This window comes from Alternaria hordeiaustralica (genome assembly GCF_023758085.1).
Source record: "Alternaria hordeiaustralica strain BMP 2776 chromosome Unknown scaffold_2, whole genome shotgun sequence".
Lineage (NCBI taxonomy): Eukaryota > Fungi > Ascomycota > Dothideomycetes > Pleosporales > Pleosporaceae > Alternaria > Alternaria hordeiaustralica.
The window spans coordinates 1,343,604-1,364,396 of record NW_026056774.1 but is presented as its reverse complement, the minus strand read 5'-3'; the positions used below and the strand labels follow the sequence as shown (position 1 = coordinate 1,364,396).

Genomic DNA, 20,793 nt, shown 5'->3' with positions numbered 1-20,793 from the left:
TGCGTGCGCCTGGCAACTGCAACACGTGAGGCGCGTGCAGCGTTGCTGGGTTGACGGCCGTTAGCGTAAACAGGGCCAAACACCAAGGAAACTTGGCTTCCATCCCACCCACTGTACATTACATACATCCCTCGCTACCTCCGAGCTCTACTAACCCAGCAGCTTGCTACCCTATCCTACCCTTAATCGTTGCATGTCTTTTGAGCAATAGCAATACCTTCACCATGCCCGAGGAAGAAAAGTACGATGTGCTCGAGAAGATTGGTACGGACCGCCCCCGATAGGCGCAAGAGGACGCATACTGACGTTGTATAGGCCATGGGTCCTTTGGTATCATCCGCAAGGTCAAGCGGAAGTCGGATGGCTATGTAAGTAGCGACGACGAAGCCTGCGCGCGCGATGTGCTAACCGCCGCCTAGATCCTGTGCCGCAAGGAAATCAGCTATCTCAAGATGTCGCAGAAGGAACGCGAGCAGCTCCAGGCCGAGCTGTCTATCCTCAAGGAACTCCGCCACCCCAACATCGTCGCCTACTTCGAGCGCGACCACATCAAGGCATCGCAGGACCTCCACCTCTACATGGAGTACTGCGGCAACGGCGACCTCGGACGTGTCATCCGCGACCTCAAGAACAAGAACCAGGTGTGCGAGGAGGAGTTCGTCTGGAGCATCTTCAGCCAAATCGTCAGCGCTCTGTACCGCTGCCACTACGGTGAAGACCCACCTGCGGCAGGCCGCAACGTCATGGGACTCGTTGGCAACGCGAAGCCTGCCCGTGACCCACGCAAGCCCATGATCCTCCACAGAGACCTCAAGCCCGAGAACAGTCAGTATCTGGTCATCTCCACGTCGCGTGACTCTGCGCTAACAACTCACAGTCTTCCTTGGCGATGACAACAGCGTCAAGCTGGGCGACTTCGGTCTGTCCAAGATCCTCCAGTCCCACGACTTCGCCTCCACCTACGTCGGCACGCCGTTTTACATGTCGCCTGAGATCTGCAAGGCCGAGCAATATGGTCCCCACTCCGATATCTGGGCACTCGGGTGCATCATATACGAGATGTGCACAAAGTCACCACCCTTCAATGCCAAAACACACTTCGAGCTCATCTCGAAGATCAAGCTGGGCCGATACCCCGACATACCGGCCTGCTACTCGGCAGAACTGCGAAAGGTCATTGCAAGCTGCCTGAACACAACGCCCGACAACCGACCAGACACAGCCGCACTTCTCAACCTGCCAATCGTCAAGCTTATGCGCAAAGAGCAGGAAGTCGTTAAGCTGGGGCAAGATCTCCGTGAGCAGCGTATGCTGACAGCGAAGCGGGAGAAGGAGGCAAGCGAAGCCATTTCACGGATACGCAAAGAGTTGGACGACCAATTACGACGAGAGTGGGAAGTCAAAGCACAGTTGGAGATTGAGCGACAAGTGAAGCTGCAAACGGAACAACGAGTACAAAAAGAGCTGGCTCAGCTCCAGGCGACCTTCGAGGGAGAGGTGAATAGGCGGGTAGAGCGCGCCCTGAAGATGTACCCCAACCGTCTGAGCACATCGCCAAAGCTGGCTCCTCGGTCCAATACGCCTACTATGGCGGCAACAGAACCAACGTCTGCTTTGTTCTCAGCAGAGTCCGATGGTGCCGTTAAGAGCGGCTCGCAAAACACCCTCAACACAGACTCCGACTTCGCCAGCGGAACAGACCTATCGTCACTCTCCCTGGACGACCACACCGAAGATGTCACCATCGCAGCTAAGCCAAAGGCAAAGCGACCGTCCCGCGGTCCCCTCGTCCGCGCCCGCACAATGTTCTCGCAGCCTTCCACCACACAAGTACCCGACTCTCCCATGGATGTGCAGATGGCTGAGCCGTCGCCGGCACCTATCTCACTCAAGGGACTCTCGCTTTCCCCTCGTCGCAACCAGCAACCTAAGCAAAATATCTTCGCTGCTGCTAAGGAAGGCGCGAAGAAGTGGGAAGCTGACGTTCCCCCGTCGCCAACTGAGGCAGAGTGGAACGCCGACTTCGACGACGATGATGATCTTCCTGTTCTGCCATCGCCAACCCGCGCACGAAGCGCCTCTGGGGGTCGTCCTATGAGTGCGGACCCCTTCAAGGTGCTCGCAAATGCCCAAGCGCCACTGTTGAAGGCCAACGGTCGATTGGGAAGCACACCAAACCTCCTGGGTCCCAGAACTACAAAGCCCCGTCCTGTTTCCGCCGTACCCATCGTCGCTGCGTCGCCTTCTCGAACGAAGTCCAAGTCCACCGACACCGCATCAACATCGCCGCGCAAGACAGGCGCTACAACAAAGTCCATTCCATTTGCTGGACTCCCATCAAAGAAGGGCAACGAGGCATTCCGCGTTCAAGCGATGCGCAACAACGGCGGCGTCCAGGGCCGCACACTAGTCGAACTTCAACAAGCGCGCGGTATCCCTGTGCACACTATGAGTGAAGACGAGGGAGGCGCGAAGAAGGGCTTCGGATACAACGGCCGAAGGAGTCCCGTCAAGCGAACTGGCGGTATCAGCCCACCCGCAGTATGGGACCCCGAGACCGAGCCGGAGATGCCATCTCCTTTTATCCAACGCAGCAAGCGCATGGTCCGGTAGGACGGACGATGTGTGACAGCCCCGGAACGATTACGACATATACAACAACGACACGACGAAGGGTAAACAATGGGGTGTTTGGACACATAACATTCCACGGCGTTGGCGTGACGAAAGGAGGGCGGGCAAATACCATTTCCTTTGTCTCATCAAACGGAGTGGTGTCTGGCGTTGAGGATTGTGGATTGAAAGCGAGCGTTTGCCTCGCGTCCCATCTACCATCTCTTCCCTTTGTCATCATCATTGCATCTGCGCTTTGTTTTACGCACATTTTCCACGAACGCATACTAGCATCTTTTTGGCGATATTGTGGGTTGGGTTTGGATAGGCGTTTGAGGCGTTGCACCGTGATGAGACGGGTTGCATCTGTACTCTTATTTATTGCGACGAATGTTACTACTACCATACTTCACTAAATGCACTTATGAATGGCGTGGTATGATTAAGAATGTATTGGAGCGAGGATTACCATCCAAAGCTTTCTGTGTGTAGGTATATGCCCTGCGCTCCCGTCCCTTTGTGCACCGCGCGCTCATCGCTCAACCAGACAACATCATGCTTCACGTCTGCCACCAACCCCTGCGGTCCACACACCACGACCGCACTCTCGCCCAACGCTTGTTCTAACGACCTGCGTATGATATCCCGCGTCTTCGGTCGACCGGAGTATATCGCTATCGACGGATGCACGACGACTCTTTGGCCTTTCTCGAGAGATGAGGGTGTGGAAGGTGCGAGAGATGTAGGACGAGACAAGGCAGTGGCTTGAGGTTTCGAACAGCTGCACACCGCTTTACTAGCTGAAGACGATTCGTCAACCGCAGTGCGGCAACAGCATGTGCCGTTCGGACCACATGCTTCTTGGATATCGAGACTTGATGAATCGATCGATGTTACTTCTTGGTATCCCTGCCTATGCGCTTTCTTCTCGCTCTTCTTTTCTGATGTCTGTGAGGGCGATCTATATTGCACGGTCCCATGCTCGGGTTCGTTCTGTGCCCTTGCACTCACATTGGGTGCAGTCACGCCTGAAAGCACGGAGTTGTGCTCTTCTGTGAAGGACTCGTCGCAGGTGATGTAGACGCTCATCTCGAGTTTGATGTCGCGGAGTGTTTCCTGTAGCGTTCGGAACTCGGTGTACACGGAGGAAAGTTGCTCGGAGAACCAACTTAGCTGTCCTCTGCTCTTGACGACCCATACGAAGCGGATGTGTCGTGTGACTGCACCTGTTGGTGTTTTGAAGATCGAACTGCTGCCTGTGTTGCCACAAGCATTCTCCTTCCAACCCTGGAGGAGGTCGCGGAGGAGTGGGAGAGTGAAAGTACCGCCGGTACTTCCTGCGAGGAGAACGACACTGTCGAATTGGCGCAGTGGTCTCAGAGTGCCGTATGGGCCTTCTATGGCCACAGTCCTGGCTTTGACGGGCACTCCAGATAGACTACCGGATTTCTCCGCGTGTCTGAAGAGACGCTTAGTACCTCCCTTCTCGGCCTTGATGTAAAACTCCATCTTCCCATCTGCTGGTATCGAGGCCACGGTGAATGGATGGCTTTGTAACGGCACAACAGAGTGACATGATAGATATACATGTTGACCAGGAGTCCAGCTGATGGGTGGGTTAGGTATAGTGATTCGGGTGGTGTTGTGGGGGAGAGGTGTGAATTCGGCTTTGCACGCCCAGAGGCCATTCAGTTGGCCCCGCTTCTTTAACGCAGGATGAAAAATGGAGCTGTTGATGTATAGCAGTCGCAATGCCCGGAAGAGGCGGTCGAACAGAAAGATGGCAACAGGAGCCCAGACATAGCCGTTCATCTCGAGAGGGGTATGAATGTAGACGAACGCAAGGAAAACTGCAAACGAAACGATATGTTGAATGACGAAGATCTCGTAGTTCCAGCCTCGGATCGGTGTCATGGAACTGAACACAATCCACGCCAGGGTACACCATGCACCAAGGCCTTTCCAAACGATCGCGTTATTCTTGAATTGGTAGCCGATGTAATCGTATGGAGCCCACGCACTGAGGAAATACCCCAGGTGCATGGTGGCCGTAAGCAGCATGCATCGAGCGCACCATCGATGTAGCCAATTCAAACGCTCGTAACTCACACCGCTCAGACATCCGATGATGTTATTCTTGCCCGCTAGCAGGACGATAATCGGTAGTTGGGCGATCGTGACCACACCGCACCGAAAGCCAATGTTCTCCATGCTGAACATATCCGTCACATCGAAGCCGTACAAGCATAGAACGACCAGCACAACTACGTTTCCGACAACGAGCGACGATCGTCCGACTGTTGGTAGTCTGAGTATGCGACCTTTCAGTGGTATGCGTAATGAGAAATTGGACGCTTCGCGTGTAAGGGCGTAGAGTGTCGCATTCCCGAGGGCGAACCATGAGATGGGCTTTGCAGGCGTCCGCGATCCCCCTCTTGCTGCGAGCATTCTTTGGCGGTATAGCACATAGTTGTACACGTTGAACAGTGTTGCGACGCCGACTGCGGCCCCAATCACGGCGTAGTAGAAGTCCGGCCATTCTGTGAGCGGGGGCAAGGCGCCCATGGAGCCCATCGACATGTGATTGTGGCTCATGATGCTACGCGCTGCTGCACCGTTGCCGACTCTTGTTTGGTCTATGTTTCCAGGCTTGCACTGGATGCAAGGTTGGGCGGTTGCCAGTGATGGATGGCGTGTGCCTGTATCGATGTTTATCGCATGCTGACTTCGTCGCAAGCAGTCTGAGATGTAACCAGGGTCGTTGTTTCGTTGGTACGTCGAAGGATCGGTATGGATACGCACTCTAGGACGTTGGGAAATAGACAGTGTGTGACAGTGTCATAGGAGGTTGACGAAATGTGATAGTCGTCCAGCGAAAGACGCACACACGCACCGTCTTCAGCCATGGTCCCGGTAATAGTCCATGTGGCCGTAGTGCCGACTGTAATCAATTGCCTCTCAGATGCAGGGCGGCAGGGTCGATGCACTGCGGGGGTGCATCGAGGCCCAGCGGGCACTCTGTTGGCCGTGGCTTGAAATAAGCTTCATGCGCTAACCATAACCGGCTAATTATGCTCAAAGTCGCTCCTTGGGAGTCCGGCTGCTTGAACGTCGCTCACACGCCCGAGCCACCGACAGCGTGCCATGGCCCATACAACGCGCATGGAAGGGATCTTTCCGTAGCTGCGAGATTTGCCTGTCATACATGTAGGCGGGAAGGCGTTGCCGAGAAATGTGCTCACATGCCCCGACGCTCCACGCCTCAGCCCAGACTTGACCATTTCTTGAGTGTCTCAGAATCTTACGCATTCACCACAGTTGTATACACTGCAACACGAAACCAGCGCCTCCAGGTCGTGCGTTCATGCTGAGGCGCCTTCATCTTTACGGAACTGGAACCAGCGAACGCGCAAGCCCACAGCGTACCGAGAAGTCTTAAGCGATCGCCTGCCCCAGGACTAAGATAGCAGTCTGGAACTCGGTACCTATTCTTCGATCCCTTATCACCCCGCGCGACCTAAACGGAACCCATCCTGAGCCTCATCAACGGAACCTTCTTATCGCTACACGCACGTCGAACCCATCACCATGGTTGCTCACGAGGGTCACGATATGGCTATGGATTCGATGGATATGGGCGGCATGTCCATGGGTACTTCCTCACATGGCGGTATGGCAATGGCGTTCGTCACGTCAACGACCACTCCTTTATTCTCCGAGGCTTGGACCCCGACGACCGCTGGTCAATACGCAGGGACATGCATCTTCCTTATTATCTTGTCCATAATCCTTCGCGCCCTCTTCACCGCAAAGACATACCTCGAGATCAAGGCAGTCAAGAGCGCGCTGAAGCGACGCTATATCGTCGTTGCCGGCGAGAAAGCGGTTGTCGATAGCGCTGCAGACGACGCCAACTCGATGACCGGTGTCCTCACAACAAACGGTGTCCAGGAAGATGTGCGCATCATTTCGGCGCCGGTCTCTCACATTCAGCCATGGAGATTCAGCATCGACCTACCCCGGGCACTGTTGATGACAGTTGTGGCCGGCGTCGGATATCTCCTGTAAGCACTACGCATTGCAGTCATTGCGTCAAAGCTAACTTTTGGGCAGCATGTTGGCAGTCATGACTTACAATGTTGGATACTTTCTGTCCGTGCTAGCAGGTGCATTCGTCGGTGAGCTGGCGTTTGGCAGGTTCAATCAGGTTGCGGCGCACTAAGTCTTCGACTTGCATTCTGTTATTCATATCCAAACAAAGCTTTGTTAGAACGTAATATTCATCGTGATACCCCAGACACATATTTTAAAGAAGGTTCCTCAACACTTCGAGTTCATTCAGTGGCTAGGAGCTTCCTCGCAGAACCCGTGGGGTGCACAAAGCTTATTTCCAGCAACACAAATGCGATTCATGAACGTGGTATTCCCATAATCTTGATCTCCATTCCCGGCTATACAGTAGAACCATAATCTAGGCCTCGGCGCGTCACCGGAAATGCCATCGGTGAAATGTAACCTTGTTGGACGCTAGTCGCTTCCGCGGTGAGGAACCACCGCTTTGGTAATAAACTTGCTCAATTGTCGGCACCCTGCGCGCCACACGATACCATACCCTAACGGCTTGCACATTAGCGACAGTCGCCGCTGATGCAGGATACTGCTCACTTACTGCTATCCGCTTAGATCGTCGACCTATTCGAAACGCGGGATCAATGCAGGTCGCTTCGAGTGCTCACGGGCGAGCCACGCGATTTACTGGAACGGAATGCACGGCATGGGATGGAGTGCGGTCCAGAGTAAGCTGTAATAAATACGGCAGGTGATCCCGGCGTTTACTTATTGTTTATTGTTGCTCTCTTAACCTTCTCGCATTCCTCTGCATCAAGTTGAAAGCGCTGCTCCCTCTCTTTCCTACACGGCATCAAGACCTACGTTTACCTCTCAATCGTCAATATGCTTACCAACGGCGCTCTTGCGCTCGCCTTCCTTCCTCTTACACTCGCCCATTTCCAGCTCAATTTCCCTGAAGCGCGTGGATTCACCGATGACACTGAGGGCAACTTCCCTTGTGGAGGCTACAACGATGTCCAGCAAGAGCGCACCGATTTCCCAATCAGCGGAGGGCCGATACAACTGCACATGGAGCACCCGCAGACCAACGTTGCTGTTTACATGGCCATTGGCGATAACCCAGGAGATGGATTCAGTATCGTCGCGCAACAGCAGACCCAAGTATCAGGTCTGGGAGACTTCTGCTTCGGTCACGTCTCCCTACCGGAAGGATTGAATGTGACGGATGGTACCAAGGCTTCAATACAAGTTGTTACCAACAACCACGAGGCGGGTGGATTGTACCAGGTAAGCCTTTGACATGGAATGGTCCATTATCGCAAGACAGTCGCTAACGGCCACATAGTGTGCGGACGTGACCCTGGTCAACAACGCCCAGATCAACTTCGCCGACAACTGCAAGAACCAGACAGGCATGAAGGTTACTCAGGAAGACATTCCAGGAAACCCCAATGGAACGGAGACGGAGACAAGCCCAAGCTCGGCCGCCAGCGGCAGTGCTGCATCAGCGACGCCGACAGGTGCAGCAGTGCAAGCGAAGGCTTTCTCGTGGGCATTGGGTGCTGTTGGTGTGGCTGGAATCGCACTGCTCTAAGTAGATGTGGGCATTTCGAAGTAGAGCATTAATACCACTATTCGCGATCAAATTCAACACAACCTTGGAAGGGTTCCGTCTGCTGGGATGTGAAGCATTTTTCCATTGGTGTAAAGTCGATGGACCGCCATTCCGCATATTGGCCTTGGGTGTGCACCGCGGTTCCATCTGTGCATCTGCATATGCATGTGAATTCAATTGAAACAATGAACAACGCGTCATGTTAAGTGTCTCGAAAGATGGTTGTGCTATGACCCCTCTGACGTTGCGGGGATCTGAAGCTTCCACAAGCGAGGACATGCACACAATCGGCGCTTCCGTCGAGTTTCGCCGATGGCCGCAACAACTTCACCAGCAACACCACACTCCAAGTCTCGGCCACGATCCCGAATTTAGGTGCGTACCGGCCCCGCGCTCGCTCTGAGCCCAAGCCCAAGCCCCAATCTGCGCAGAATCCGGACACGACCGCTGACACTCCACGCCTACAGCTCTCCCCACGTAGTCATCCTTCCTCAACACCGCAAATATGGATCAAGCAAAGTTGGCGCGCATGCAAGCGTCGGTGCGCATTGGTACGTACTCCAATTCTGAGCTGCAATTGTCCATAGAGCAGTCAGCTAGATCATTCGAGGGAGTAGTTGCTAACTCATGTGTGTACAGGGTAAGCAAGCTTCTCCTGCTGTATTTTGACAGCCCCGCACCACAAAATATCACGAACCCGCGAAATCCCACCACGACCGCCCATTGGTAGCGAGCGATACTCAGGAATCAGATGGCTATAAGGAATTCGAGGCTAACTCGATATACAGCGGCAAGGGTACTCCCCGCAGGAAGGTCAAGAAGGTCCACAGGGCCGCTGGCACCGACGACAAGAAGCTCCAGACCGCGCTGAAGAAGCTCAACGTCCAGCCTATCCAGGCCATTGAGGAGGTCAACATGTTCAAGAGCGACGGAAACGTCATCCACTTCTCAGCACCAAAGGGTACGTCATCCCAGGCGTCGTGACATGTGGATAGGGAAGAGTGCCTTGGTACATCGCAGACATGGCACTACATGATCCACACTCATGTCACCCTACTTTTCCGTCACATTACATACTAACTCACGCATCGTATAGTCCACGCATCAGTACCTGCCAACACCTTCGCCATCTACGGACATGGTGAGGACAAGGAGCTGACAGAGCTCGTCCCCGGCATCCTCAACCAGCTCGGCCCCGACTCACTCGCATCGCTACGCAAACTCGCCGAATCTTACCAGAGCATGCAGAAGGAGAAGGGCGAGGACGGTGACAAGAAGGAGGACGACGACGATGAGGACGATGATGACATCCCCGACCTCGTCGCTGGCGACAACTTCGAGTCCAAGACTGAGGTCGAGTAAGAAGTTACGCAAAAGTAGCTTAAGAAAGATCCGGAAGAGGCAGAGAGGAGATTATGTGCAATGACGGCCTACCGCATGTATATTGATATGGAGGACTTCATGAATGCAACGACCGTGACGGTCAGCAATCGCGGTGGGTCTTGCAGGCAAAATACCGGACTGGCGTTATGTCTCAGGAAAGATATGAATGAAAATCTTCTAGCACGCTCTTCACGATCACTGCGCACAGATGACGAACTAGAGCATACCTATATTTCACGTTACGAAGCCTTGAAGCCCGCGTCCGCGTTTGTTGGTTAGACACTGCGGATAAAGTTTCCAAAGATGCTGCGGAGAACCCGGAATACCAAAGATCTCAGGAGTACGTCATGCCAGATGACCCACCTGCAGGACTCGCACTTCGCGATGCTCTTGTCACGAGGTCGGAATGTCTCCGCGTTGTTCATGGTTTCCAAGCATGTAAGCACCCTCTGCACAGCTATGTACTGTCAGCGACGGATCGGCAGCAAGGGATTCCGGGATTTAGCGTGAAGTGGCTAGCACCCGCTCCTTAGCTTCCTTTTCCCAAGCCTCCAATATCTAACAATGCGTGTGAACAGCCTGTCCACGAACGCGATTCATAAGCGTGAGCATAAGCAACGCCCGAAGCCGGCTAAAATCCTGATAACGGAATCGTGAAAACCATATATCAAGCTAACGACGCGCTTAGCCCATTGAAACGTCGCACCCTCGATTCAGCATCGACTTAACGATTCGGCGGCTCCCCACCTGCGGTGTCCCTGAGGCTTGAAGCGCGCCTAAAGTTTAATAGCGACGCGTCTCCTGAACTTTTCTTTTGCGACGTGTTTGTTTCTATCTCTTCGTCTTCTTTTAATTACGATACCCAATCCAAGCGCATCTTCTAATTCTCGTTCACCATGAGTACCGAAACTATCCTAATCCTCGGAGGATCCTTTGCAGGCATCAGCGCTGCGCACTACGCCCTCAAGCATGTTATCCCACAGTTACCCAAGAAGGATGGAGTCACATACAATGTCACGCTCGTCAACCCCTCCAAAGACCTCTGGTGGCGCATCGCAGCACCTCGGGAAAGTGTCTCCAAACAGATGATGCCTTCGGAGAAGACCTTCTACCCCATCGAGCCTGCGTTCACTTATGCGTTCCCCAAGTTCAAGTTCATCCAAGGAACTGCGACAAATGTCGACCCCACTGGCCAAACAGTCTGCGTTGAAACCGCGTCTGGCGAGCAGCAAAACGTCGAATACGCTGCGCTTGTAATCGCGACTGGTTTCACCACACCAAGCCCGCTCTTCACACAGGCAACCGACCGCGAAGCACTCGAGAAGGTTCATACCGCCTTCCAGGAGGGCCTGAAGAGCGCAAAGACAGTAGTCATCGGTGGAGGCGGCCCAGTAGGTGTCGAGACCGCTGGAGAGGTTGCAGAGATCCTGAACGGCAGACCGGGTTTCATGGCATCTGCGCCCAAGAACCCAAAGGCAAAAGTCACGCTCATCTGCGGAGACAAGAAGCTCTTGCCTCTGCTACGTCCAGCCATTGGTCAAACAGCCGAGCAATTCCTCAAGCGTCTCGGATGCGATGTTACCTACAACACAAGGGTTGTTGGATCCACCAAAGCGGGCGAAGAAGAAGGCGCAAAGACGAGGGTGGAACTCAGCAACGGCGAAACAGTCGAAGCGGATATCTACATCGATGCGACAGGCTCCCGGCCGAACACTGGCTTTCTTCCGAAGGAGTGGCTCGATACCCGCAACCGCGTCGCATGCAACGACAAGACCCTCCGCGTCGAACACGAATCCGCCGGTCCCCGCGTCTACGTCGTCGGCGATGCAGGCTCTTATACTCGTGGAGGTGTCATGGACATGTACGACGCTGTACCTGCGGCCATGACAAACCTCAAGAACGACCTGCTTGCCCACCTGACTGGAGAGCCACACAAGGGCGATCGCCACTACACGGCGAACATGAAGGAGCAGCAGATCTGCCCCATCGGCACCCAGAAGGGTGTTGGTGCATTCAATGGCTTCAGGGTGCCTAGTCAGATGGTATGGATGATCAAGGGAAGGGACTACATGATCAGCCAGCTTGCTGAGGGCACATTGAGGGGTGATCAGTTCAAGAAAGAGGGCAAGTGGACGCCTGTTCAGCAGGCTGGCAAGGCTGGACTCAGTTCAGGATAGGCTCGAAACTCGACAAAGCTACGATTGCGAGCAGACTTTACAATTTGACTGAGAGCATCGGATACACCTGTAATGTTTTGTTTGTCGCGTCGCGTTCATAGCGCATCGGAATACCCTTGAGGCATAGCGTATAGGTTACGTAGTTTTAATGTCGGCCTGCTTGCTCTTTTTACAGCCAACAAATTTGACTTGACTTGATACGTGACGATGGGGTTGTGATCTCCATGCCCCACCCAGTTAAGCTTAACTCTAGCGCGTCATAGCTCTGAGCTCCAAAATTTCCCAGCGCCAACATAGGTCCTAACGATTCGCGCTTCAAACATCGCACCCAATTCAAGCGCGTATCCATTTCCAGTACAGTCGCAATGGCAGCCGCAACCCAGCCCTCCCCAGCCCTCACGTTCCCTCGCCCCATCTTCGCTGCCGTCTCCCCGCACCCGTTCCTGCAGGCGCATCTTTCCGCAGAGAAGAAGAAGCCCATACGCGCAAATGGCCGTACCGCAAACGAGTTCCGCACACCAGGCGTAAATACTGGAAGTCTCACCCACTGCAATGGCAGTGCGGTCGTGCGACTGGGCAACACAAGCGTCGTCTGCGGCGTGCGCGCAGAGATCTTGAAAGAGGAAGACATTCCAGGCACCTTCGAGTATCCCGGACAAACTGCCGGGCAGGATTCGGAAGACGGGGAAGACAACGGTGAAGAAGTGGAAGGGTTGAGGTTACTGGTCCCAAACGTGGAACTATCTACAGGCAGCACACCCTCGCACATCCCCGGCAACGCGCCTTCCACATACGCGCAAACGCTCATAACCCGCATACGCTCTCTCCTCAACTCGACACGACTTCTCCGCGCTTCAGATCTCCGCATACTATACAAGCCATCCACGAACCCTGAAGACCCAGACACAGAAGCGGAGACACAGCTGAAAGGATATTGGGTTCTCTACCTCGACGTCTTCTTCATCAGCATCGATGGGAACGCATTCGATGCGGCGTGGATATCCATACTCGCTGCGCTTCGCGACACACTTCTACCACATGCGTACTACGACGAGGAGTACGAGGGAATTCTATGCTCAGACGAACCCAAGGAGGCGCATCGCCTTCAATTACGCGGTCTACCGATACCTAGCACATTTGCAGTGTTCGAGGGCAAGAGAGAGGACGAGGACGAAGAAGTAGACTTTGTGCTCAGCGATCCTGATGCGTTTGAGGAGGGTGTGTGTAGAGAGACCGTTAGTGTGATGGTGGATTGTGCAGGCGGAAAGAAGGGCACGAAGGACTTGGTCATCAGAAGGGTAGAGAAGAGCGGCGGGGGTGTTGTCGGTAAGGAGCTGATGGCAGGTCTGATCAAGAGGAGTATTGATCGTTGGGGCGCTGTGGAGGGTGTCTTGAGTGGGAAGGCCTGAGTGAGCTGGTATGCATGCTTTACCCACTAGCCGCCGCGGCGAACTCAGCAGTCTTCATCTGCCATCCGATGCGGTATTGAGCCGGCACAGACAGAGCCCACCTGGGTAACTCGACTGAAAGAAGATACCTCAGTGAACATCGGCATGTGCTAGAGACTTTGTCACGGGTCAGCCACATCTTCAACCTGCTTATCTGAGGCGGAAGCCATCATTAAAGCGGAAGAAGGACTTTCATTCATAAGTTTGAGAATTGGCCACTTCGCCAATGTAGAGCAAAAAGCATACGCAGACCCGATCGAACTAGCACGCTGTTCGTACGGGTATGCGAGCCTGCTCGGGTAGTTACAAGGCGCGTACGTCACGCAAAGCCTCAATCGCCATTCCCAAAACTTGCTGTCTGCATGCTATGTATCCCTCTAAACTCTTCTTCTTGCATGACTAGTTTCTCAACCGCACGACATTTCTAGATACGACTCGTCAGTTCTCACCTAACTCAACGCCCAAGATTGCGTAGCCTGTCAGAACCAACGAACAAAAACGTCTCCAGGGGGATCAAACGCTCCGCCGTTCCGCTAGAACCTTGTTTCGTCTGTCCGCGGCACGCTGCCGCTCTGGTGTACCGGTCGCTACATCCCGTGGAGGCTCAATAACCGTAGCACGTCTACACGCCTGTATACTAATACAAGCGCGCGACGTACGCAGCGCCTAGAAGGAGGCTCTAGAGTGTGTTGAAGTCTACGTAATCCACAGGCCTTCGTTACGCGCCCTCTGTGTTCAGGCTTCATCCATGAAGTTGTACAGGGAGTAGTCGCGCTCCTACAGCCACTCCTTCTACTCGGAGTAGATGCAGACGCTACGATATCTCCACTTATGTAAATCGTGACGACGGTTGTGTTTCTCAACTCCACAACTGAGCAGTAACCTGCAGTATGCCATTCAAGTGTGGTCTAGACCACACGTCCCCTCGCACGAGTCCTGTGCGTCTCATGAATTGTGGGGATGGTAATTTCTTTATCGATACGAGCCGCTGTGCCACGAGCTGTCGTTGAGACGTCAGGTACCAAACTAAGCAGTGCAGCTACACTCCGGCTACTATGAACTTGTTGAATGGCGGCCGCCCGTCTACCGGTCGGAGACTTCTGCCAGGTACGCTGCAGGAACGCGTATGCTGTAGAATTAGCCTTGGAACAGGACTTTTGCCTGCTAAACTTGACTTGGAGGTCATCATAAAATTGTGATTCGACGCCACGCACATGTCGTGTTCGGGGACAGAGCGTCAGCTCGGACTGTGGCATGCTGCAGCGTGATGACCCGTGGACGAGTTTAGAAAGATCACGTGGGATTCTTTATCGATTCTGTTTCTAGATACAGGACATGACAGCTCGTCAAGATTACCGTTGCCCTGGATCGTGTCCTCATCGACAGCAAGCGGTCCTTGCGAAGATCTCGTTTCCCAGGTACCGGGGCGATCCTCTGAGTGCTTCCCGTCGCGGCCCAGCGGCAAACACTTTGTGCTCCACATAGTGTGGGTTCGGTGGAAGAAAAGAGCATGTCTGCCGGGTTGTCCTCCTTATCGGAGCCCTTGCATCGAGGCCTGAAAAGAAACATGTGCAGCAAATGGAAGCGCGCGCGGACATTAATCTTAGGCAGGGGGAGTCAGCACCGTTTGAAGATCAGCCACCTGGGCCTCGCGTGCGACGATCGTGACGCTAAGCGCCCCGAACTCCGCCAGGAACGGAATCTGTCTTTCTGTCCTATCGATACGTCAGCCGTCTTCCAGACTCTGGCAAAAAATAACGGGAGTCGCGCGAACTGCATGTTGGTATGTTTCAGATAGCGACGGCGCACTGCAAGCCTCGCTGCAGGCTAGAGGGAGTTGGGCATCGTCACCACGTATTCTTGCGACTCGCGGCATAGCATTCTCTCATCCTACCCCTGACACCCGCGCCGCCGCCTTCGAACTGCGCGCGGCTCCCCTGGCTCAGATCTCCACCCGGAAACAACTACGCACCTACGCGAATCTAGTCACATCAGTCAAACTTTTGGATGCCTCAGCTAATCTCGTCCTAGAATGGGGCGCCTCAAGCGTGGGCTGGCCGCCCCCATGGCTGCATGTAATTCCCGATGCATGTGGGCGTCCCTGGATATATTATTTAGTAGCCTGCCCACCAGTTTCCTGTTTTTATCGCTGTCTTCACATCGCTCTCTTTGGCTTCCGGTGGAATACCATTCTTTCATTCTTTTGACTCTTTACACACTCCTTTTGAAATCAAGAGCCTACAGAGTCTGTGACTCGGTCCTTTCATTTTCACACAGCTCACTCTTTTCGCTGTCTTACGACTCATACAAGATTTCCACATACCCCAAAACCACAATCAAGCCAACATGCGTTTCGATATCGTCTCCCTCACGGCTGGCTTTGCCGCCACTGCCTCCGCTCAATGCGTTGGCAACTACTTCAGCTTCTACAACCGCGCCGGCAATGCCATGAGCTACCAGCGCCTCGACCCCGGTCTGTTCCCCGGAACCGAGAGCCCCCATCTCCACTCGTTCGACGGAGGAAACGGACTCTCCAAGTCCATGGGCTTTGCAGACACCCAGGCCTCTGACTGCACCACTGCCCGTATCAAGACCGACAAGTCCTTGTACTGGCGCCCCACCCTGTTCTTCACCAACGGAACCAAGCTCTACCGCGTACCCGAGCTAGCCACCAAGATCTACTACAAGTACGGCGATGGCAACAACTGGGCAAACGTCACTGCTTACCCAGAGGACTTTAACATGATCGCTGGTAGCCCGCTCAAGCGCTCTGACGGCGACAACCCCGCCGGTGTTCGCTGGGGCTGCCACGAGCCCGACGGTGGCTCCACAGCCATCTTCGCCAATGGCTTCCCCAAAGGTTTCAGCACCTGCAAGTACGGCTTCGCTTCCGAAGTCACCTTCCCTTCGTGCTGGAACGGCGAGAAGATGGATCCCAAGAACCCCAATGCGCACATGGCCTACCCCAACGGCAACGCTGGTGTCGGTATCGAGAACTGCCCCATGACCCACAGGGCTGCGCGTTTCCCTACTCTCTTCATCGAGTACTGGTGGGACGTTACTAAGTTTACCTTTGGTCCTGATGATGCTCCCTGGGTCCTGTCCAACGGTGACCCAACTGGTTACGGGTTCCACGGTGACTTTGTAAGTTCTTCTTTACTCCTTTTGACATTCATTTCTAACAAAGCAACAGATGAACGGATGGGAAGCCGGTGTCCTCGAAAAGGCCGTTAGCGAGAACGACGGATGCAAGTGCGGTTGCGGCTGTGGACAAGAAGAGATGGAGCAGTGCTTTGGCTCTGCCAACGTCAACAAGGATAGCGATGAGTCCTGGAAGAGCTGCTCTGCTATGGAGGCATACGGTGGTGACGACGGAAGCGTTCTTGACGCTCTCCCAGGATGCAACCCCATCCAGTCAGGCCCTGCTTCTGCTACCTCAGCAACTGGCGCAGGATGCACTGCTGCCGTTGTCCCTGCCGGTAACAGCACCACTGCTTACTCCGCTATCATGACCCCCACTGGCGTCGCTGCCATCTCTTCCGGATACGCCGCTGCCTCTTCTGCTGCCTACTCTGCGGCTGTACCCAACGCCTCTTCTGCCGCTACCGCTCTCCCCCTGAGCTCATACTCAGCATACAGCGCTGTGCTTCCAGACAAGCAAATCAACACAGCGACTGGCGGATACAACGCCCCACAGCCTACCCCCATGGTGCCATCTGAGGTTGCAGATGCGACTACCTGCGCCAGCGCGCCTATCGTCACCGAGACGGTCAAGCAGACAGTCACTGTTACCGTCGATGCAAACAGTGCTATGAGCACCGGCTCTTACGGCGCGTACTAAGCCAGGCTTTGGCGACATGTAACTCTTGAGCATTTTCGAGAGATTCGAACAAAAACTCAGATCGTATAGCTTTACGTTCCTTGTACATATTTCTGCCGCTTTTTAGGCAAACAAAGAGACATAGAGGATGGATAGATTTCCTCAACCAATCGTTTATCAAAAATACTTCTCATTTGCCATCAATCCTTTTGACACACGTGTGATGGATGAGGATCAGAGCGGGTAAAGTAGCAGGCGGAATGTGGGACAGAATCGGCGCTCAGCGTGACCGACCGCCGTCTTGAAATCACCGATATCCACTTACCGACCCCACCAATGTACACCCTCACACACCCAAAGTCCGTCGCGACAAGACTCGAAGCTCGAGCGCGAAGCCTGGAAGACCGCCGTTTTGACGTTCCATATTCAACCGAGAGTGACGTAGTGTGAGATACCACATGCTTACCACGTCAAGTTGGTAAAGTTGGTAACAACCCTGGAAGGGTAAAGACCTCGGGAGGGGAATGTGGAGCCGAAACGTCAAAGACGGGGGGGATTCTCGCTGTAAAGTTCCTGTGTCCCAGCGTTCGTTGCTGTCCATCAATCTTACCGGGACTAAATGGCAAGTCCTCAGCAATATCCAGTTGCCATCATAGGAGGAGGCCCTGTAGGCCTTTCCTCTTCAATCCTGTTATCCCTTCGCAACATTCCACACGTGCTTTTCGAGCGTCACCTTAGCACTTCGATCCACCCGAAGGCATGCGGCCTAAATCAACGAACTGGCGAGATCTTCCGTCAGATGGGAGTGGAGCAGGAGGTTATCGCCAATGCAGCACCTCCGAACACATGTTCCAAGACGGCGTGGTTCACTTCTCTTGGACCGACTGGTACCAAGATAGTCTCGCGCGACGCATGGGGTGGTGGGAGGTATGCCGACGAGTATAGGACAGCAAGTCCTAGTCGTTATCTCACGTTGCCACAAATACGGCTCGAGCCCATTCTTTCACGAAAGGCCAAGCAGTTGAACCCGAGCGGTGTGCAGTATGGTGCCGAAGCTACCGACATCGTGGAGAAGGAGGACTACGTGGAGTTACGGATCGAATTCCGTGACAAATCTAGACCCAGCGAGACTATACGGGCTTCGTATGTTATTGCAGCTGATGGCGGGCGTATGGTAACAAACAAACTTGGTATTGAACTACATGGGGAGAAGAACATAGTCGACATGGTGACTGCACACATTCGAGCACCAATATCCCTCAAACATCCCGAACCAGAAGCGTTCATAACTTGGTTCATCAACCCGGACATGGGCGGAAGTATTGGAACTGGCTATATGTACCACCTTGGCCCATACCCCAACAACCCCGACACAGAAGAGTGGATTTTTGCCTGCGGCATCCTCCCGGACGACCCCGTCCGATTCGACAACGACGCAATGATGAGTCGATTGAAGAAGAGCATCAACATTCCAGACTTGGAAGTTGAAGTCATGAGTCTGAGCCACTGGTCTGTCAACGCTATTTCAGCTGAGCAGTATCGCAGTAAAAACGGCCGCACTTTCCTCGTTGGTGATGCGGCGCATCGCCTACCTCCATGGGGTGCTCTCGGACTCAACACGGGTATTCAAGATGCTAACAACTTGGTTTGGAAGCTAGCTTTGATGCTTCAGGGCAAACTTGGGAATGGCGACTTTCTGGACACATACGATGAAGAACGCCGCCCGATTGGGGAAAGAGTAGCGCAATCGAGCCTCGTCAACATGCGGAGTCACAGCATGATCATGGACAAGGCGTTGGGTATCAGCAAAGACTCTTCAGTCGAAGAGAACAAGAGAGCCATTCAAGTCCTGCTTGACCAAAGCCATCCAGGCTATGCTCAAGTGCATGCGGATGTACAGAGAGCGCAAGAGACCCTCGATACAGAGTTCAAAGCCCCAGGGGCAGAAATAGGCTGGTTCTATCCAACCGCTGATATCGACAATGAGGGGCGGGATAATTTTCACGGTGGCCAGGTGGACGAGACTGGGAAGCTGAAGGTCACCGAATACCACCCTTCGACCATTCCTGGGCATCACTTTCCCCACATGTGGCTGAGGAAGGGAGATGATGTTGTTTCGTCCCTCGATCTTTTGTGCTTGGACCGTTTCGTTCTCTTTACGGCCGACCCTACTACTTGGAACCAGGTCAGAGACGAGCTAATCCACGTTGTTGGTATTGATGGTAGGGAACTAGAAGATATTGATGGGAAATGGGATCAGCTTTCAGAGGTAGGAGGGAATGGAGCCGTTCTAGTAAGACCAGATGGTATCGTGGCCTGGAGAAGCAAGTCAGGTGGAGAGGACCATGTGAATAGACTGCATATAGCTGTTGCACAGATACTGCGAAGGTAGTCTAATATAGATAGAATGTTTAACTATCGTCAACATCCCGACCTGACCTCATAGACCAAGTAGAGCTTGCTGTGCGAGTTAGCCTAAGATTTCGAACCCAACAGAACAGCGCCGCGGCGTCGAACCTCCACAATTTTGTAGCCAGCAAATGCGTAATCGTATGCAGTTCTTGCAAAGTAGCGTTGCCTAACTAGAATCTGAATACTCGTATACCAAAGGATAATCTCAATGACCAGACCGCGTCTAAGTCAAAGGCGCACTCGCATCTAAATGTTCCATACAAGCTACAGGCTCGCCTCCGATGCGATACCGAGGTAGACGGGCCAACGAGCGCCCACAATCCAGCGAGGGTACCTCAGAGTGTAAGGCCGTCGGCTAGAGGAGATAAGGGGGCCTAGAAAAATCGGCATCGTCATCTTCCTCAATTTATAGGCTCAACCGGCTCAAAATGGTGATGTGGGGGCTGTCCAAGCAAAAAGATACCCCAACAGCCTGGAGGAAAGGCAAAAAAGTTCGATGCGCTCTTGCGAACGCCGATGATGACTCATCGGAGGTTTGAACTCCGGACCTTCAGTGTCCTAACTGGCGTTTGACGGCCGTTGTTAGACTGACGTGATAACCAACTACACCAACGAGCCTTGCTTGATGAAATGAGGTCAAGAAGCGGGCAATATATCGCCAGAATTGCGTCGTCGTCGCTGTCGCGGAGCTCGAAAGAAGGCCTGGAAGGTGGGGTTGGAAAGTGGGAAAATGTCGGGCGCCAATTCATTTCGGTAACCAATCCACGCATCACACAAGGCCTTTGGCTGCTAGCGTGACAGCCTTGGTCTCTCGTTCGGCAATCGTCCGCGTTGTCTTTGTAGTGACTGGTTCTAGATCTGAAGTGTTCTGAACGTGCAAGTTGAACGTCGTTCCGCTCCTGAGATGCAAGTTCTTTTTTTACTTGAGCGTAGGTGTAGCCAGCATGCTTGAACAATGACGAATGCGTGTATTGGTACTGGACGAGACAATAGCTTCTATCGCGATGTGTGTACGTTGATAAGTCTGGGTTACAAGTCGCGTTGTGACAAGTATCGCCATGGGTGTGCATGGTGCTTAGCGGCGAGGTCCTGGAGTATCTGAGTCAGTTGAAGGTACAAAGGCTAGCCTTGAGGATTAGGGCTGCCACTGAACATGATTGCTCTAACTGCCATCTTGACTGAGCCAGGGGTTCAGCAATTTCATGTCTTGTCCAGGCGATCGCTTGTAGGTGCGAATTCTACGCGTATGCTCTC

At 53.6% G+C, this 20,793-nt stretch overlaps 8 protein-coding genes and 1 non-coding gene across 9 annotated transcripts; 7 read left to right on the top strand and 2 right to left on the bottom strand.

The window, feature by feature from the left end:
* Positions 1 to 224: 224 nt before the first annotated feature.
* On the top strand, positions 225 to 2,613 carry J4E84_001917 (uncharacterized protein; the record flags this gene model as incomplete). The annotated part of the gene is made up of 4 exons (XM_049384546.1): positions 225 to 264; positions 316 to 368; positions 420 to 825; positions 878 to 2,613. 4 exons carry the CDS (start codon positions 225 to 227, stop codon positions 2,611 to 2,613), a joined length of 2,235 nt encoding a protein of 744 aa, XP_049247902.1.
* Positions 2,614 to 3,526: 913 nt separating this feature from the next.
* On the bottom strand, positions 3,527 to 5,187 carry J4E84_001916 (uncharacterized protein; the record flags this gene model as incomplete). Its single annotated transcript, XM_049384545.1, has 2 exons — positions 3,527 to 3,574; positions 3,625 to 5,187. 2 exons carry the CDS (start codon positions 5,185 to 5,187, stop codon positions 3,527 to 3,529), a joined length of 1,611 nt encoding a protein of 536 aa, XP_049247901.1.
* Positions 5,188 to 6,201: 1,014 nt separating this feature from the next.
* On the top strand, positions 6,202 to 6,835 carry J4E84_001915 (uncharacterized protein; the record flags this gene model as incomplete). The annotated part of the gene is made up of 2 exons (XM_049384544.1): positions 6,202 to 6,677; positions 6,727 to 6,835. The coding sequence occupies 2 exons, from the start codon at positions 6,202 to 6,204 to the stop codon at positions 6,833 to 6,835; spliced, it is 585 nt and encodes a 194-aa protein (XP_049247900.1).
* A 731-nt stretch (positions 6,836 to 7,566) lies between these two features.
* Positions 7,567 to 9,661, top strand: J4E84_001914 (uncharacterized protein; the record flags this gene model as incomplete). Its single annotated transcript, XM_049384543.1, has 4 exons — positions 7,567 to 7,971; positions 8,030 to 8,232; positions 9,088 to 9,260; positions 9,396 to 9,661. The coding sequence occupies 4 exons, from the start codon at positions 7,567 to 7,569 to the stop codon at positions 9,659 to 9,661; spliced, it is 1,047 nt and encodes a 348-aa protein (XP_049247899.1).
* Positions 9,662 to 10,578: 917 nt separating this feature from the next.
* J4E84_001913 (uncharacterized protein) lies at positions 10,579 to 11,859 on the top strand (the record flags this gene model as incomplete). The annotated part of the gene is made up of 1 exon (XM_049384542.1): positions 10,579 to 11,859. The coding sequence occupies one exon, from the start codon at positions 10,579 to 10,581 to the stop codon at positions 11,857 to 11,859; it is 1,281 nt and encodes a 426-aa protein (XP_049247898.1).
* A 365-nt stretch (positions 11,860 to 12,224) lies between these two features.
* On the top strand, positions 12,225 to 13,268 carry J4E84_001912 (uncharacterized protein; the record flags this gene model as incomplete). Its single annotated transcript, XM_049384541.1, has 1 exon — positions 12,225 to 13,268. One exon carries the CDS (start codon positions 12,225 to 12,227, stop codon positions 13,266 to 13,268), a length of 1,044 nt encoding a protein of 347 aa, XP_049247897.1.
* Positions 13,269 to 15,653: 2,385 nt separating this feature from the next.
* Positions 15,654 to 17,148, top strand: J4E84_001911 (uncharacterized protein; the record flags this gene model as incomplete). Its single annotated transcript, XM_049384540.1, has 2 exons — positions 15,654 to 16,451; positions 16,501 to 17,148. 2 exons carry the CDS (start codon positions 15,654 to 15,656, stop codon positions 17,146 to 17,148), a joined length of 1,446 nt encoding a protein of 481 aa, XP_049247896.1.
* Positions 17,149 to 17,926: 778 nt separating this feature from the next.
* On the top strand, positions 17,927 to 19,519 carry J4E84_001910 (uncharacterized protein; the record flags this gene model as incomplete). Its single annotated transcript, XM_049384539.1, has 1 exon — positions 17,927 to 19,519. The coding sequence occupies one exon, from the start codon at positions 17,927 to 17,929 to the stop codon at positions 19,517 to 19,519; it is 1,593 nt and encodes a 530-aa protein (XP_049247895.1).
* Positions 19,520 to 20,059: 540 nt separating this feature from the next.
* On the bottom strand, positions 20,060 to 20,157 carry J4E84_001909. Its single transcript has one exon. It is a non-coding gene; the product is annotated as a tRNA-Val (tRNA).
* Positions 20,158 to 20,793: the final 636 nt, after the last annotated feature.